The 19556-nt window shown below is 36.5% G+C and overlaps 1 protein-coding gene across 1 annotated transcript; it reads right to left on the bottom strand.

The window, feature by feature from the left end:
- Window positions 1–3285: 3285 nt before the first annotated feature.
- Window positions 3286–19221, bottom strand: LOC145777650 (sodium-dependent proline transporter-like). The gene is made up of 15 exons (XM_082589080.1): window positions 19103–19221; window positions 13369–13531; window positions 12051–12182; window positions 11438–11595; window positions 11075–11199; window positions 10577–10715; window positions 10109–10243; window positions 9379–9482; window positions 8736–8860; window positions 8216–8328; window positions 6774–6905; window positions 6207–6306; window positions 5141–5256; window positions 4853–5029; window positions 3286–4615 (listed from the first exon to the last, which is right to left on the bottom strand). The coding sequence occupies exons 1-15, from the start codon at window positions 19115–19117 to the stop codon at window positions 4451–4453; spliced, it is 1899 nt and encodes a 632-aa protein (XP_082445206.1). The 5' UTR covers window positions 19118–19221; the 3' UTR covers window positions 3286–4450.
- Window positions 19222–19556: the final 335 nt, after the last annotated feature.

Here is a 19556-nt window from a genome sequence, read left to right as displayed (position 1 = left end):
TAGATCTTGGCATAGTGCTGGATATCCAAGAAACGTCTGGCAACACTGGTAATTGGAAAAAATTGTCACTTTTTTAACGTAAAATTAAGAGTCTTACAGTGATTTGAGATTCAGTGATCACACTTTGGCAATTTGAATTCTCAAAACTATTATATCAAAGGAATATAAAATAAACTTAGCTTAAAAGTTCAAAATCGAAATTACATCGGTCTTCAATAAGGCCTCCAGATCGCACGTTGTGTCTAAATAAATCGGCCTGTGTACTGAATAGCCCAGTGGTTCCCAACCTGGGGTTCGCGAACCCCTTGGGGGTCCGTGAGAAAGCATTTGGGGGTCCGTGATTACATTGATGAATTTTGTTCCATATGCACGAATGGAGCACCAGCTATGCTCGGGAACAAATCCGGATTTGCTGCTTTAGTAAAAAACGAAGCTCCTCGCGTGGTTTTTACCCATTGCTTCTTGCACAGGTACGCCTTAGCAGCAAAAACTTTACCAGCAAGTCTCAAAGAAATTCTGACGAATTGCGTGAAAGTCGTTAATTTCATCAAAACCAGAATTGTAAACCACCTTACTTTTAAAGCGCTCTGTCAAGAAGTAGGGTCAAATTACGAAGTACTTTTATATCATTAAAGAAGTTTTAAAACGACTGCAGCAGCTAAAAAATGAAGTATATGTCAACTCTTTTGAAAGCAAAAGGAAGTCCCCTCTCAAAATTGTTTGAGAATAAAAGTTTTCTATATGGCATGGCCTACTTAGCCGATATTTTTGGTCATATTAACAATGTTAATCGTGGCATTCAAGGACCAGGTGTGACAATAATTGATGCAGCTGAAAAACTGAAAGCGTTTTTAGCCAAGTTGCTGGTTTGAAAACACAGATTGGAAGCAGGTAATTACGCTAACTTTGCAATGTTAGAAGATCTTATCTTGATGGATGAAACTCAAAGAGAATGTACCTACTCTTTTGATCTCTATGAGAGAAAAATTTTGCGCACACTTGAAACCCTGCAAATCTCATTTCAACGTTATTTTACCATTAGAACGGCCGAAAAAAAAGTATACCTCCAACGGCCGCTGGTGTCGAAATCGACACTTTTCACAAAAACTTTATTTTTGCGCAAAATTGACAGTAAGAGTTCGTTTTATTTTACAGTGATAAATTATCTGAAGCACTTACAGTATTACTTTTGTCACCTATTTGCGCTGTTTATTTTTTGGTTTTAGACGAAAATTATGACGTATGCTACCAGGTTTTGATCAGTTCGAAGCTTGACTGTATCTGTATCTTGACTCTGTACGATGATCTAAAAATTCAACAGAGCGAAGACATAATTATCATAAAAATAGGACAAAGTTTTCTTATTCAGGAGAAAAAAATCAAACAAACACTTCACGCAGTGCAGCCTTTGCACTCTGTGACTCTCCAGTCACCATTGTCACACTTCCCATTTTTCGACAGTGGCCGCAAATGGTAACTGTATTGTTTTTGCAATAATATCCAGCACATTTTCTGCGTTTTCTAGATGGTCGTCCCTGCTCTTCTTCTCTCTGCAGTGTCGGCTTTCGTTTCAGCACATGAGTTGTTCTCAAGCTCTCAATCTGGAGGATAAAATCACGTCGGATGATGTTGCTGCCGGAACGTTTTCTAAAATTAATCCAAGAGTTCAAAGCTGCAATATCTAGCACATTTGTCCAAACAGCAAGAGGCCATCTTTTGCTTGCTGCATGTGTGGTGCATTCTCTTGCCATTTGGTCAAACACATCAACTGGTACTTTGTTCTCGCTATAGCCTAAAAATAGATCGCAAAAGGTTTCTTTTTCTCTGTTGTATCAATACTGGGGCTGTCATGCATAGTGGAAGGACACTTGCATTTTTGTTTGCACTGATAGTTTGCAAGCATGCAGCTGTTCGTTGAATTGTAGAAGAATTTACTGGAAAATCTTTCTCCTCCACCATTGGTCATCTCCTTTGTCAGTCCTTTAGCCTACTGTTAGCTCGAACAGTTCCAACAATGGTTATATTTCTTTCCTGTAGTAAACAAGCAAGATTCACCCTAGTAAAGAAGTTAACTGTTGTGACGTTGTACCCGCTTTGTCTGTGTAAATTGATGGTGATCCTGATCACTACATCCTCGGGGAGAAGCCTTCCATTTCGTTGCTTTCTTTCAATAGTTCCGAGGTACGATAAGTACGATACGGTATTGCATACGTATTTTGAATGAACCTCGGCTAATACACAGAATTTCATGCCAAACTTGTCTGGTTTGTTTGGCATGAACACGATAAAAAGACATCTGTTTTTCATTGGAAATAGCTGTTCATCGATTGGCAGGCTCCAATCCGGAGTGTAATTGTTGATGTAATTTGCAACAATTCCTTCCAGTGACTCTCGAATATGAATAAACTTATCTGTTGCAAATCGCTGATAGATTTGTGTAAGGTATTTGTAAAACTCAGTAGGATGACCTAAAATCAAGCCGAGCGATAACACACATCAAGCCGAGCGTTGGATAATTACCATGAGAAACGCTATAAGTAATTGGGAAAACTATTGAATTAGTTTTTTTCAAACAGAAAATCTTTTATACTTTATAAATCTTATTAAATTTGTATGAAGTGTCGATTTCGACACCTCGGCCGTTGGAGGTATATCCGCACATTGTAGATAACATAAAAAGATTTTTTAGAAAAATAATACTAAACTATAAAGAGTAAGTATAATTGGGAAGCTATTGAAAGTTTGAAAACGTTGCGACGACAATTAAGGCCCAAAATAGTGAACTAAATTTCTAAAAGTGTCGATTTCGACACCTCGGCCTTTCTAATGTTAATTTAGAACACCTGCCGAACAAAGTTGAAACGTGGATTCGAAATCCTTTTCTTTTTGACTTGAACAACATTAGCAATGACGATCTCAGTAAAGATGACCTAATTGATTTGAGATCAAAAGAGTTATTTACGCATTGAATTTCATTCAAAAACTGTGGAAGAATTTTGGTGCTCACAACTGCAAACCTACCCATTCTTGGCAAAGCAAGCGATTATTGTTTTGTTATCATTCATAACCGCTTACCTTTGCGAGGCTGGATTCTCAGCTCTTGTTACAATAAAAACTAAACATCGAAATCGCCTGGACGTTGAAGATGACATGCGTGTTGCATTGTCAAAAACTCGACCACAGTTCAGTCGTTTAGTTCAGGAAAGGCAACAACAGCCCTCATTAAATCTGCTTACGTTGAAAAAGTTTCGGCATGGCGTTTTGGGTCACCTTAATATTCAAATACTGCTGACATTTCTTGAACAATTCATTTATTTTCTTATTTGAGCAACTGTTTAACCTGATATTTGCCGCAGGAGTCATAGCGGCAATGCAATATGACACAGTACAGTAGTTGAGTTGCATAATTATTACAATAGTCAATAGTATGTTAATTGAGTTTCAGGCAAAATTTAGATAGGGGTCCGCAGAATTAATAAATTGTCTAAAGGGGTCCGTGACAACAAAAAGGTTGGGAACCACTGGTATAGCCTATAGATGGCTATGTAGTCAGCGTAGCATTATGGTCTCAATTACTAAGCAGTGTGACTGTCATCATAGCAGGCGTGGGATCACTTTTGTTTTGTTTACTTGTTGTGATGTATTTCAAAATTTCATCGAAAAGGCTAACTGTGGTTCTGCGCAGAGAACATTGTTCATCTGACTGCAATTTAAAGGTTGCTTGGGTCAATAAAAGCGATTTTGTAAAACAAAAGGAGACTGGAAAAACGTTTTGGCAACTCATGCTATATTACAAGCTACCATTAAGCTAGCAATTTTACCAACGACCAAATAATCTAAAGTGTATTTGCAAAGTTTCAATGAAATTGTCAATGTTGTTCAGAATAAACAAATCGGAATACTCGATAACAAAACTTTTTCTGATTTTGCAAAATTAACCCCTGTACAAGCAGGGTAAACTAATTTTTGCAAAAAAGCCGCAAATGGCATAAGTTTCCCTGCAAAAAGAAAAAACATGGTGCAAATAGTAATATTTAGTGAGTGAAATCATAGTTGCTTTTCAGATTAACTCATTAGACGCTTTTTCGATCAACTGCTTTTGCACTTTTTGTTTTGACCACTCAGATATTTGAAATTTAAATTGTCGCAAGACAGATGGTATCGGAATAATTTTCAAGTCGAATAACGTCCTGACATATTGCAAAACAAAGGAAACGATTCAGTATTATGCAATCAAATGACACGCCGAAACCACAAAGTAACAAATTGCTTGCAACACGATAAAATTCCCCAACATGTCATACTACGCTCTGACCTTTGTATTGATGCAATACAAATTGAAGCAATACGTGTTGTATTGATGCAATACACATACAAGATTGCCTCATCAAGCAATTTCTACCCCACTTTCTACCAAACCGTCCAAACGATTCAGAAGTCAACCGCCGTATTACAGGTCGCTATTATGAGTGTAGCTGACTGGGAAAGGATCTGGAATAATGTCTGAAACGTATTTGTCATGGACTGAAAACACACTTTGGGTTTTTGCACCATCAGTGGAGTCGTATTCAATTGAACTGTCAGACGGCTTCCATTTGCTGTCTGGTTTTATAAGCTGAAAAAAATATAACTTGTTATTTTTTTGTAGCAAAAGTTGTTAAAAGCGAACGCGATTTAATTCTAAATTGTTAAAGTCAATAGTCGGAAACCGTAAACATAGAGGTAATATAATAAAAGAATAAAATAATCACAAAAAAACAAAAACTAAAGCAAATGTACCACTAGTCCACTGCTCAGTCTTTAATGTCAAAAATTTAACCAATAATTTCAACTTTATTAATATTTTAGTTACCTTCGAAAGTGGTTCGCCTCTCACAAGAGCAATAATGGTCCGAACAATGGCATATAGTGGAACCACGGCGGCACAGGAAACGCTCATACAAATGCCCAAGTCATCCGCCCACTTGGGATAAACGTAATCTCCGTATGTTAATCGAGAGGATCCAATCGCTGAGTACACGATCAAAAACTGCACAACGAGCACGACTTAGTTTGGTTACTCATGGTCGCATTTTGTATGTAGCCTAAGTCTTATCCAAACGGATTGGCATGGGGATAAAAAATTCAAGCGAAAACTTACAATCAGCATTCCCGGGGTCACAAACATCCATGCGCCCTTGAAATACCAGCTCGGAGAGGAACCAAGCATCAACTTAATGTCGGACATGAATCGCCAGCGGTATGTGAAAAAGAAACCTTGAAAATAAAAAGACTGTGGTTAAAAATAACGTTGTTAAACTGAAAGTATATTTATTACAAGCAAAATGTTTTTAAGTGGACTACTGCAAATCACCTCAACACACAAGTTGAGCTTACAATCGTTTGTGTTGGTAGACCTGTGTGAGTTTTTTATTGATTGACATTGTTGTTGTTTTCTTCATTGAACAATTTGTAGCGTCAACAACCTACAGTTACCTAGGCTACTTTATTTACATTCAAATGAATCAATGAATTTGTTTCGATAGCGCATAACACCACAACAGACAAGAACATATGCTGTAGCATTGACAGGGAAGTTTAGAGGGTGCGACCTGGGCCTGCATGATTTAGGGGGCCTAACCTTTCACAAAAGCCGAGGAGCTTGAAACAAAGCAACTCGTATTTTTTGGATATAATGCGATTTTCTTAAAAGTTTGGAGCCGAATATCTCATTGGTACCAGTTCTAACATATCCTCTCCACGGCCTTGGACATAGGTGATACATTGTGATAAAATACATCTCTCATTTTTGTTTTTTTACTCAATCTGTATTGCTATAAAAACTCAAAACTGATCATTCAGAAGTGGTCTAATTTTGGAGCTTCCAAGAAATATTTTTCCAGTACTACATTTTTAGATAAACACAATAGATTAAAGGTAAATAATCATAACACAAGGCATGTAATGGTGTTGCCAAGTAGGCTTATTTACATGATTTATATTAGAAATAGTTCATCTTTACTTAGTGCAATACAGCTATTAAAGCATGATAAAAGCAAAACCAGTGGACACAGAAGGTTATTTATTACTTTGTGCAAACCAAAATTTCGAAGACAAATTGGGGATAAACTCCAGAAAGGTTGTTACTAAGCTGATGCACCAAGTGCTGTGATAGGGAGGAAATTTTTAGTTGCAGTCTATTCATAAACACTATTGAATGAACATACCGTATCCCCAATTAACTCCAAGGCACATCATAAGCGAAAGAGCCAACAATCCATAATAGGCAGAATACGAGTCATATAAGTTGAACCAGTAAATTCCACCCTAAAAGTAAATATATAACTAACTAACAATAATAGAACACTTATTAGTAGACTAAGTAGAAGATTTGATGTTGACAAAGGCAGTTTTTTCTAAACGATCGTACGTCATTAGACAACTTTAAATATGATCGATATCAGCAAACAATTAATTGTTGTAATTTTATAGGGCTTTGTCTGCGATGTAATCGATTCTCAACCAGTCTTTTCTATTGAGGATTTATTTATTTTTTCATTTAGGCTTTATTTGATTCGCTTCAATACTGTGACTTATCTTGCAAAGAAACCCAGCCAAATTAAATTTAAACTACTGGCGACAATAGGAAAGTCAAAACTAAGGATATTAATCATCAACAAAGGAAATGTGAAGGTGAAAAAACGTTTTGACCAGCAGTATTGCAGAGCGAAAAAAGTTTTAAAAACTTGCAAAAAAAAGGATTATGCAGTGGTGCTGAAATGTGAAATGCTTACCTCAGTGACGTGCAAAATCCCAAGCAAAAATGCGATTATAGCAACACCCAAAGTGAACTTCATCTTTTTATCTCGCAACTGACGCGGAAATTCATCGATGAAACCAGTTACGACAGTTTCCAACATGGCAAACTAAACACAAAAATGACAATACAAATTATATTTGTCTGATGATTCACGAAACTTTCATGTATGCTTAGGAGCAACCGGAAGTTATGAACATTTTTCTTGTTAGTTAGATTTATTTAGATCGAACAACAACAACACGAAACTGTGCTATTTCACTTAGTAGCTCCTTCCAGTTTTTTTGCGCTCGTCATTACTTCCCAGACAAGTTGAAAACGTTATTTTCAGTCTTTCAAACGTTATTTTCAGTGTTTCAAACTGAACAAAACGGTCAAGAACGCTTTTCACAACCTTCCTCTATTTTCACAGCATAATCTTTTTTTTTTCTGAACTTTAGATTTTTGTAAAGTTTTGAAGCAATTAAAAGTAACAAGCCGGGACCTCATAGTCTTTCGGGATGAAATCTCTTTTTTGTATTCTCGAAAACGTGGCACACAGTATTCCATGTTTTCTGCAAGGTGCAGTAATTTAAACCTTTCCAGACCGTCAAGCCACATTCGTGACGTCACCAATGATCGATGACCCATCGATATGTTGGCAAACTGTCTTCACTTCTTTATTTTTACCAAATCGTTGCGCTAACAAGATGTGAGGCGTAATTTTCAAGATTTATGAGAGGTGAGGAATCAAGTTGATGTAATGAATGCCATTGCTAAAAAAACGATTATAAGAAGTTAATTTAAAGATTTGCGAATTCAATGCAATTTCTCAATTGTCGAGCCTTGGAGTGCGTGGTCCTGTTCTGCAAGCAGTGAACGATAGAATGTCTGTCCACTCATAAAAACTTGCTTAGGTTTTTGCAATAGCTTTTTGTTTTCAGTAAAGCGTAGCAAAATTTAGTTGGTATTTCCGGAGTCTGTCGACTTCTCTTCACATTTTAACCGCATTTAGAATACCTGATTATGTCAAGCAGGAGTCAAACTACAATCAAAATGATTGCAGCGCCGGCATTCGGCAAGTATTATTTGACACGAAATACCGAAACTACTGTGATGGCCTATGAAGAAAAGGTAAATTTCATATTAGTTTCTTATACATTGCCAAGTTTTCGTTGACTCTTTTTAGCTATAGTAGCAGCAGAAGTTGCGTGAAAGTGTCCCTCTTGTGTATCAACAAGACGTGTCAACAGATCTTGTACAATTATTTTTTTGCAGCAATCAATTCAAACCAATTTCTTTGTCTGGTATTCCTAGTGAATCAGTTGCAATTAGACAGATCCAATGGAAGACATGGCTACGCATGTTGTAGGTATGGAGTGTAGTTGATTTGCTGCATTTGTACTGTCAACGGTATCTCAATTTGTTACAAAAGTTTACCTGGCTGTCAAGTCCCAGAGTAAGAAGCATAAAGAAAAACAAAATTGACCATAGTTGAGGGACGGGGAGGAGAGCCACGGCTTGGGGGTAGGCGATAAAAGCTAACCCAGGACCTGCAATACAGTGCCGCTGCATGAGAAAAGTTCTGGATTTTGTTATGCGGCCTTTCGTTCGCTTGGTAATATCTGCAGTCAAAGGTTTGACCAATTAAGTTACCGAAGCAACTCGAAGTCATCCTTCTGTTAGTGTTCTATTGCAAATATACTGCAAAATGACTTGTGAAGGTAAAACTACATGTACGTCATACTGTATATGCGATGTCGACAAATTTTCAAGCTTTGATTGAAGTGAAAGGTCTCACAGTGTTGATCGCAGTTGAAAGCGCCGATTTACATATTTAATGTGAAAGTACAGTTGTTTACATGTGGTAGTGTTTATATAAACACTTGAACAGCCGCAACGACTGAAGAAGTTTTAAATAATGTAGGCTGCTCTTGCATTGCACTGTGAGTTATCATACCTTGATCTATGACTTGGTCAACCTTTAGTCCAGACTTAAACGCCATGTGGCCAATGACTGAAAAAATGACAAAACCTGCAAAAATACTCGTAGCACAATTTCCAATTGATACTATCAATGTATCCCTGCAAATAAAATATAAAAAGTTTTCAAACTTCTAGAAAAAGTTTACCACTAAATTCAAACACGCCAAAATAACATGACGCGACAATTGATCGAAGATGACAATTGACCAAATTATCCAGTTTTGGTTCTAATTTAGTTTTTTGTGAAGATTTTAGTTCTATGTCAAAGCTTTTTTTATCAAGTTCGTTTTATCTCAATGCTAATGCTTTGTATCCGAAAGCTCTGTATGGTCTGTGGATAAAAGTCGTTTGAAATAACTGCCATCAAATGACCTATGACATCACTTTTTCCTGTTACATAATAGATCGGACTTTAATGTATGTGAAACCTCAACCACAACAGTCTGAAAAAGACATCATGTTTGTTTCTTGTTGTTGTTTTGCTGCTGCTGTGTAGGACGTATGTGTCATTGTACACTTTAATTCGACGTGAGAAAAGTTGTGTTCACAGATACCATTGAGTGGTCGGTGCATTGTTTAGACAAGTGTAATAAAAATACTGGAAGCTTAACACTCACCTGAGTATGTTGTTATTGAATTTGTTATACGAAGCAAATGTTAGCAGTCCGCCAAACGATACTCCAAGTGAGTAAAAGATCTGGGTGGCAGCGGCACTCCACACCTGCAGACAACGTAAAACTGATGTAAGGTCGCATCATTTATGCTTTTTTAACTATTTTGTCTATTCAAGAAGAAAGAAAGAGAACAAAAATGTCTCCAATAAACTAACTTTCAAACACAAAAGTAATGTCCAGCAAAAGTTGCAGACAGTTGGAATCATTCATATTTTTTAAATGATTTACAGCTCTTACAAGCTTAATGTGTATTACTGACCATCTCAAGAAAATAACTTCGCTAAACATTTTTTTATCTTTTTTTTATAAATATGAAAATTGTTCTCAAGGTGTTGCGACCGTTGCAAGTTTTAATTATTCATAACGTTTGCGCTTTGTCGTTTCTACCTTTTTTGGAAATTCTACAATGTTTAACTTGCCTTAGTTTTCGCTGTGTTGGGCAGAAATAAAAACAACCTAAATCGAAAACGTTATCGCCGCTGAGTGATGCAATCAGGGCCGTTGAGAAGCTAATTTGGGACCGGTACCAAGGACATTCCTGGGCCTCTAAACTAAGACACGGCGAAAAATGCACTAATGAGGTTTCGAGCCCCTAATGTCATCCCGGGCTCTGGTCTAAAAGCAACCCCTGTCAATGTTACTGGATGCAGTTGTCACAACTGTGCTTTCTTACTTTTGAGTCTTGTAACTTCTCCCATTCTGGTGTGATGTAGAAGCGTATACCTTCTCCAGCACCAGTCAAAGTGCAGCCACGGATGAGTAGAATGACCAGAATGAGATAGGGAAATGTTGCAGTGAAGTAGACGACCTAAAACGGTTTCAATGCATGAGGACCTTATTGAGTGCATGGCTATAGTATATAAGGCCATTTGTGTGGATTTTTTTTAAATTTTTGTAAAGGGCGTTGTTCTTGCTGTCAGTTCACAAATAAACACTTGTTTAAGCTAGTTTAACTAATTTCACTCTTTGAAAAACTTCGAACAATTAACAACCCTTCGAAATAACAAAAATCGTTTTACATTTCATGCAGCCTATTATTTTCGTGAAAACGTGTGCACAAACAGGGTGTTTAATTAACCGGTTGCTCACGCATATGAAAGGATTAGGCCTAATGTACAACTAGTCTGCTGCCTGTTTTTACCTTTCCAGTAGATTTGACTCCTTTTATTAGGCAACCAAAAACAATTATCCACGCTAAAAGAAGACAAAGGCACAGGTCCCACAGAACCACACCAGGGTCTCCAATTCCTGAGCTCTGATCTACTCGTAGGACACGGTACCTTGGTAAAAACAAAAAGATAGGCTACATTTGTCTTCACCAGTAGCCTAACAAAAACCAGCAAGATTATGAACATTAAGTGTTATGAAGCCACACGCAATTGTAATGCAAGAAGAATGTTTGAGATTGGCGTGACAATATCTTTATAATGTAAACTTTTATGCAAACTTAAGAAAAGTCAATTTACCTACATCTTTTCAAAAAAATTGAAATTTATAAAAAAATAGCCTAGACTACCTAAAAATTGATAAGCAATAAACAAGAATTCTTCTACATCTCTTAAAACACTGACGCATGTAGCCAAATATTACAGTATGTATAAGCCATTGTATATGCACAAAAATGTAAACAGCTTCTTACTTCCAATATTCTTCTGAGGTGCTTACGGGCCTGCTTGCATTGCTAGAGTTAGTCGGAACTGGCGTTACTGTCAAAGGTGTTTGTGTTGTTGTGGAAAGAGAACTGTTCAGGAGACTGGTGTTTACCTTGACCAAAAACAGTATTATTTGCATTGCGGTGATTCCTTGTAAAAACTTGCATCCGATTACTTATCAATCTATTTCTCGTAGTTACCCAGTGAGCTACAATGTTGCAATACACATCAATTCAAAAGTTTTGCAATACTTCTTTCAGAATGTTTGTAAGGCAAATTTAAAAAGCATTTTAGTGGCATTTAGTTTACAACGATTGAAGTTCCAAAACATGATCGTCTAATTAACTCACTGGAGGGCAGTATGACTCCTTATTCCACCATTGGTCACACAGAGTCCATGGGAGCACGGATTGAAATGACGCAAATAGATAAAACAATGACCACGCAATGATGACGTTGTAGTAAATACAAACCAGGAAGGAAACCACGACCATGCCAAAACCGATACCTAAAATATAAACAAAACGAACATTACTATAATAAATAAAATGAAGCGATGGCTATAAATATACGTTATAGTTAACAGGAGTATGGCTGGCAAGAGCCAAAGGGGAACCATGTCTGTATCAAGTTAAATGTGCAAACAAAATATGTAAATGCGGTACTCTATTACTCAAACTGTGCTTCGACTCAAAACTCAGCACTTCTACGAAACTCATGAGATCAGGACCTGTTTCAGCTGCCTTGCTCACCTGACGCAAAAGTATCATCAAGTTCAGTGAGGTCATCCAACTAGTTTGGACCGGTTTGCTTTAACTGGGCATTAAAACGTACTTGGCTTGGTTTATTACATAGTTCAAGTTTCACTGCACATATGAAAACATAAGATCCATCTATTAGTTACGTCACTGCCCATGGGTTGCAAGAACATGCTCATGATATATTATGAACAGAATCACGAACCTTTGAATAGAGGAACCGAACGCCAAGCAGAGATAGGACCAAGGCCGGAGAATTGTCCGAATGATAGTTCCATTTTAAAAAGCGGAATGCCACACAAAAGAAGCATGATCAAATAGGGAATAAGGAATGCACCTGAAAAAACATTTAAATATTTACTATTTTTGATAAAAAATTAAAAAAAAATCATACAAATACTAACCTGGGTTTAGTAGTGGAGAAATTTTGATAAAGAAAACAAAGTAACTATTGCAATTCTTTGATCAAATAGAGATTTAGTTACATTGTGTTCTTTTGTTGATTGCTGAGCAACTTTCAAGACGATATTTCCATTTCTGTTTTATCAGTACGTTCAAGCAGAGCAAAACATTACCAACGTTTACATCAACCCGATTTAAACTCTATGAAAAACTGCTGATGATGCTGGGGGTTTGGTTTATTTATTGTCGCCCTACAACTGCTAAAGTCTTTTAGCGATAGGGCTCATGTTCAACTCTGTATTATAATTAAATGCCACCACCACATTTCTGTATTCCCTTACTTTTTCTTACTGTGTTTTACTAGAAAGAACACAATCGGTGCTCTTTTTTAAGTTCTTGCTCTGCTCCGACCTAAAATTGAATCCAGATCTGCCAGAACTATAGAATGGAAATCGATTAAACACTCGGCCACTGAACTGGTTAAAAAGACTGCTTCACTCGTAGTGTCGTGGCGGTGTGATAAATGGACTTTTTTGTCTTTTGCCTTGCACAATTGGACCTACTCCAAACTTTTATTCCAATTTACAGACACGATTTTCAGGGCTGTTGAATAGATAATTTGAGCCCCAAAGAAAATCGCACCATGTCCAACGAATAGCCCATTAGGTGGTTTCTTCAAGTTCACGGGCCCGTAATATCCCCTGTACTCCCCGTCAACGCTACTGCTGTTTCTTCATTGTAATATTAATTCTTAGATTTCTCCGCTCGTTGACAGACGCTTCTCTTTATGTGATTCTTTATTGCTTTATTGTGTTATCTCTTTAGAACGTGTTGTGTTTTCCAATTGTTAAACCTAAATCTGTTTACAATAAGAGGGTTATGCGCCTTTTTCTGCCTGATGTAAGTTTGCAAAAGGCAAGTAATTTTAATCGTTTTTTTTTTTGCTTTCAGCAACAATTCAATCTACAACAGTAGCATTTTTGTCATCGTTTTGACGTTGTCATTGTTAACAATACCATAAAGGAAAACTTCAGCTCTGGGGTTGTGAGACAAGAGCCAGTCTACAAAAATATATGAACTATAAACAGTTAAAGCCAATCTGAGTTGCACAAAAAACATACCTCCGCCGTTCTCATAAGCTAAGTATGGAAACCTCCATACATTTCCGAGCCCCACACAATAACCAATGCACGAAAGTAGAAACTCAAGTTGTCCTCCCCACTGTTCACGTCCGCCATCTTCTTCACTCTGTGTCGTCTGATCACTTTCCACAGAGTTGAAATCCTAAAACAATTACATTGACAACTTTAGTTTATTTGCGCATTTTGAATAAACCAGTGGTTGCAACAAGTAAATTGTGATATGCTGGTCAAGAAAAGGTATCTAAATTTTTTGGGTTTAACTTTGACAGTTTTTTTGGTTGACTTCAATTTCAGAGAAATGTATTTCTTAAGGTCATGTTGATTGTATAGTAGTTCAAAAAGCAGTTGAGCTTAAGGCTCAAATTTACGTCCCTGTGTGCCTTTCTAGCCCAAAGTAGAGTTACCTCATCCAACAGTTTGATATGGACAATATTTTTAATCTGTACAAATGTTTAACATTATGTTTTATATAAGTTAATCAATGACATTAGCTTTTTTACTTGGAAATTATTACTTGATTTCTGGTATATTTTAGTTTCTTTTTCTAGCATATACAGTAATTTTGAGTATTTTAATGCAAGTAGCCAACCAATTTGGCAACAATGCATGTAATTTGCCTTTGCATAAACGTTGCATAAAATAAAGCTTTGCATAAATCCAATTTGACTTTACTTTTCATGAACGCTCGCATATATGGTCAAAAGATAAAAAAAAATGATCCCTTGAAATAGTTATCTTGGTATAACGACGGTTTACAAATCGAATAGGGACGCCATGTATCTCTATATCAGCACAAAATTGAGTAAAGTATATAGTTGCGTTTATCAAATCAAGTAGCATTTGCAATCCACATTGCGGTCAATATAGCTTTCAATATTTCAATCGCGTCCTCAATATCCTATAATTAATTGGGGCCGATCAATATATCGATACTAAGCAATGTATAAAGGTAATTCCAAGCATATTTTAAGCAACACGTTTGTTGCAATGACAGGAAAACTCCAACAAGTTACTTATCGAACAAGTTCCAGAAATTGAAAGTAGGTAATCCTGCGAAACTGGCGAATGCCAACCGCACACAACGCCTCAACCGTCACCGTGCGGCGTCGGGTTTTTCCGCTCAACCACGCACCAATGGAGAATAGTCTCTTTCTCCTCTTGTGAATGTGGTACTGAGACACGCAGACCCCACCATCAACGGCACGACTGCAACATCTTCAGCCCGCCAAACGGAGTGCAAGGTCTGTGTGTTTTGGATGATGAAACCAAAAGACTGGCTGCTCTTTAGCAGCCTTCCAGTAGTAGTCCGGGAATATCGTGAATCTGGGGTATTAAAAAGATAGACTCTCCGCCCCAGATGCTCATACGACGACGGCGACGATGTACAAATATGAAAATAATTCAAAGCCAGCCTGTTTTTCTGTGTTAAGCTTGATGATATACACCAATACCAGTATGATGATAAAACAACTTCAAAAAAATATTTTTTTCTTCTCAGATTTTAGGCAAACTTCGGCAAATAACTATCTACTTTTTATGTGTACTGTACAACACTGTAGGGTGACATTTCACACAAGACAAAGGGTTTTCCGTCTCAAAGCTTTAAACAAAATGTAAAAAACAATTGTTTTATCGATACGTCGTACATACTAACAAATTGTTCTTTTTACGACTTTATCGCACTTCTAAAACGTAGAATTGTATTTCTCATTTTCTCATCAACAACCTACTTTTTGTCTTGGGCAAAATGAATCTGATTTGTAGAAACAAATCATCCTGTGTTTGTTTACGTTAATGTCCGTTACTTTACGTTGTTGTTACATTATCGTGATATTTATTTCGTTATTTTTTTCCGTTTGTTCGGTAACATTTCAAGACTTCGGCCACCCTTGTTTTCTAATCCACTTTTTATTCACAGAGTCACTGGCTAATCCTTCTTCTATCAATGAGGTAGTATGACTGTCTGCACACCTGTTTGCATAAGTGTGCAATTAGATTTGTTTTTTTTTGGGATGGTGGCTGACTAGATGACCTCATTATGGACTTTAACTACCATCCTGATGGTATCAAGATCTAACCTGCTAATACTCAATGCATTGTTTCAAGAATTTGATGCCGTCTTTATTATTTGATTTGTGTCTTTGATAGAAGGTGCGATTGAATAAACTAAATTGACCAACATTTACTCTCTGGATAATTTGGTTGCTTATTGTTTTGTCAATAGCAGTTGTTTTTATTGTTTTGTCAAATACTGTTTTGTGCAGGTTTGCTTTGAATTTGAACGTTGCCACCCGTCGCCAATCGCCATCACCAGTTACGCTGCAACACGCCAATCACAGAGCCAGTTCAAAAAACGGATTTTCACAATTTTAGATTTTAATCTAAAATTTACAACGGGATTGAACAATGAACAATTTTGCAGATTGTGCAGCTTTATACGTGAGTGAAGCTTCTGTGGCAAGTATCACATGAAGAGCCAAAAATATGTAGGTATATTTTCGTTTTGTTGACTGCCTTGGATCAGTTGGACAACAAGGCTGCCTTATATCTGTCACCAATGCTGTATTTATACCCTTGGTTGGCTTGTTCATATCAATTTACAAATGTCAAATTTCAAAACCAGCTTTAAATCTTTACTGCTAGAAAATTTTATTCACCGTAAAGAAATTGATTTTGTCGATAGTAAACCCCATACGCGGTTAACCAAGATATTTTGTACAACGCTGTGCTTTGTAATACAAAATTGATGCCATTGTGTGATGGTATAAGGTCTTTTAAGAAAGCAATACTTTGAGATCTAGCGATAAAAAGGAGTTGATGATAAAAGTAGAAAAAGCTTTCAACTCCAAATTGTGAAATAAGATAGGCTATCATTTTACCACAAAAAATGTTTTTTTGTAACTCGTATTGTGTTGTTGAATTTTCCAAATTAAACTTTTTGTGCAAAAGAGGAAATAAGAATTACACGTCAAAAGAGCAATTCCTGTCGCTGCTGTTTGAACTTGAAACAAAGCGATTTAATGCAAAGCTAAGGTCCTCACAGACAACTGCAAGTGCGGTATGCCAAGTTAACAGAATAAGACCGAGGAACTTCACGATTGACGCATTCATATTGTTTGTTGTATTATTATAACTTGGTGCCCATAAGAATGCTAACAACGCAGCTTATTAAAATGTCTTCTACCAAGAACTAATTCAGTCAACGTTTAGTCGTAAAACGCAAAACTTTAAACTCTTTCATAACCCTTTGTCCTTCCATGGTTTCTATGTATTTAGCCAACGATTTAGCCCAGTTCCAAGCATACTGAAATTATTTACAACGTTATTGAGCGTAAACAAGTTAGGCCAGGGGTGTGCAACGTGCGGCCCGCGGGCCAAATGTGGCCCGCAAAGAAAAATTATGTGGCCCGCGAAGAAAAATTATGTGGCCCGCGAAGATGTGCCAATTTTGAATTGTGTGCGGCCCGCAAAACATGTTTATACGGTAATTTAGTTTAGTCTGGTACGTTTGAACAATTCATTGTGAAGTGGAATATTGTAGATTTCGCACCTTCTGTTAACCATTTTAGAAGTCTCCCACCGGCCACCGCCAATCCATTGTATTTAATTTTCTATTCTGATGTCTCCGGATTTATTAATATTCAATTGAACACTGAGAATATGTCCTTATAATGTTTGTAATGTATTGTATTGAGTTTAAAGTTAACCGTTGTTATTGCGTACATAAACGTAGTTGCACTGATGAGAATTTAATATTCGAAAACGCGTTCTGCAACACTGTTTTTTGCACTCTGTAATGCCAGATGCAGATTTATCTGTAGCTTTCCATCACGCATTGAAGCGGTGATCTGATCATGAAATTTTCTACGGTTCGAGAAAAAGTTTTCTCTGCCTATAAAACGTTGAATGGTAGTTTAATCAATTATTTCTAAAAATGTATGGTACTTTGGTCATATAAAAGGCATTATGAACAAAGTACGACTTTGGAAAGCTCACATACAGACAGGACATCTTTTCCACTTTCCAACTTTGAGAGACTATGGAATGCCTCCGGAGAAGAAAACTAAATTTGAAAAATTGTTGTATGAATTTTTGGCTCGTTTCAAGGACTTCAAATCTCATGAACATTTGTTTGATATATTCTCTTCGCCATTCAACACGGACATTGACAAACCACCAGCTGATATCCAACTTGAACTGATTGATCTTCAAGAGAAAAAGGATTTGAAAGCAAAGTATTTAAAAATGAATCTTGGCGATTTTTACCGAAAACATTTCAACTAAGATGACTTTCCACATTTCAAAAATCCATGGCTTCAAAAATGGCACTTTTTGGCTCAACGTATTTGTGCGAACATTTTTTTCTAAAACGGGCGTCATGAAATCTCCCTATTGATCGGTTCTGACAGACCAACACTTGGAAAATGGACTTCGAATTGCGATCACTTCCATTAAAGTAAATTTGGAAAAAGTCGTCAGGAAAAGAAGCCAGCTGCAAACTTCTCACTGAGCTCGTTTAAAGACAGTGTGACAATAAATTTGAATAGCAGTTTTCTTCAGAAATTTATGCGTCCTAACTTATTATTTCTGGAAGGAGATAACCCCTAATATAAGAATAACATGAATAACAAGAAAAACTACTCTTTTGTGCCTGCAACTACTAGAAATCATATGTTAAATAAACGTGCGGCCCGCGGTTTCACCCAATTATTTATATCTGGCCCTCCTGTAACAAAGGTTGCACACCCCTGAGTTAGGCAATCGCATCTGGTTAAAAATTTATGGAACAGCATTGTGGCTACTGGCGGTTACAGTAATCAAACCCTCAGTCACAAATGTAACACCACCTCATCTACTTGGCCTTAAAGTAAGCCCTACTCGCATTCGATGTATGTTGAATTGAATCCTGATACAAAAAAAAAAAAAAAAACTATTATCATCATCTTTGCTGCAAGAACTTTGACACCATGCATTTCGAGGTCAAACCCGCAATCATACCGTGAATCTTCTCTACAAACAAAAAAATAAAAACAGCAAAAAAGGAGCAGCAAAAATCGTGTGCTATCTCTACGATGCTGTAACCATGTTGTTCTCGAGAACAAAAGCTAGTTGATCGAGCGAGGCGTAATCTTGCTTACGCGGTTGATTTAACAAAAATAAGATTTTATTTCATGAAAACATTTCTTACACAGTTAGCCATGAGTTAGCCAACACCTGCGTCGAAGCTGGCATTGTGCTTGCTGTGCTGTCACAAGGAAATAACGCAATACACGTCATATTTTTTGTCAAGCATAAAAATTGTCGGTTATGATTTACGTCTGGCCGCCACTTTTTCACAATAAAGGCCAGAAAGGTAATTTTTACTTTAAAAGTTTATCATTATCCGCGAATTACGTTACGTAGTTCAAAATTTATTCTTACTTTACATTTTACCGATATATAGATAAATCAAGTTAAATGTGTTTTATTATATTCATTTATTGCACAAAAGAGTACTCTAAAAGGGTTTTTTATCTCTTGCGAAATTTTTTTTTTCGCGCTACACTTAAGTTGACCATTGCTGATGGGTTAACGTTTTATTTAGGTTTATATAGTTTGTTGTGTTTTTATGTTGCTTCTTAATTCTAGCAGCCCGGTATACAGTACATACGGTGCAATGAAAATAACCAAAGCAATATTTCTCAATGCGCTTAAACACATAAACTAAACTGACCTTTTTTTCTTGCATCCTGTTCTTTGTGAAACACTATAGCAAAATTAAGCACTAAACTTTATCAAAATCAAGATATCTGGATGACTAAATTTAAGAAAATATTTTCATTTATTCCACGACATGTCTTTTTATCATTAAAACAATGAAAATTATTAATACTACAAAAAGTGCTCAATGCTAAGCAAAAAAGTCTTATTCAAATAGATTCTATTTGAATAAGACTATGAAGAATAAGACTATTATAAGGCTTATTCAAATAGATTCTATTTGAATAAGACCCTTCTGATGATCCGTTTGAGGTGAAACAGGCTGTTAAGAATTCAGATAGTAATAACTATCTTTTTATCATTATTAACTTTAGGTTACTTTCTTTCAGTAAACTTATCCTCATTTAATTAATTTAATTATCAAAGGCTACCTAAACGTGGTAATTGCAACCTTTCATTTACTGTAT

This window comes from Aplidium turbinatum, chromosome 9 (assembly GCF_918807975.1).
Source record: "Aplidium turbinatum chromosome 9, kaAplTurb1.1, whole genome shotgun sequence".
Classification (NCBI taxonomy): Eukaryota; Metazoa; Chordata; class Ascidiacea; order Aplousobranchia; family Polyclinidae; genus Aplidium; species Aplidium turbinatum.
Note: the sequence above shows the minus strand (reverse complement) of the source record. Positions and strands in the feature narration are given on the sequence as shown.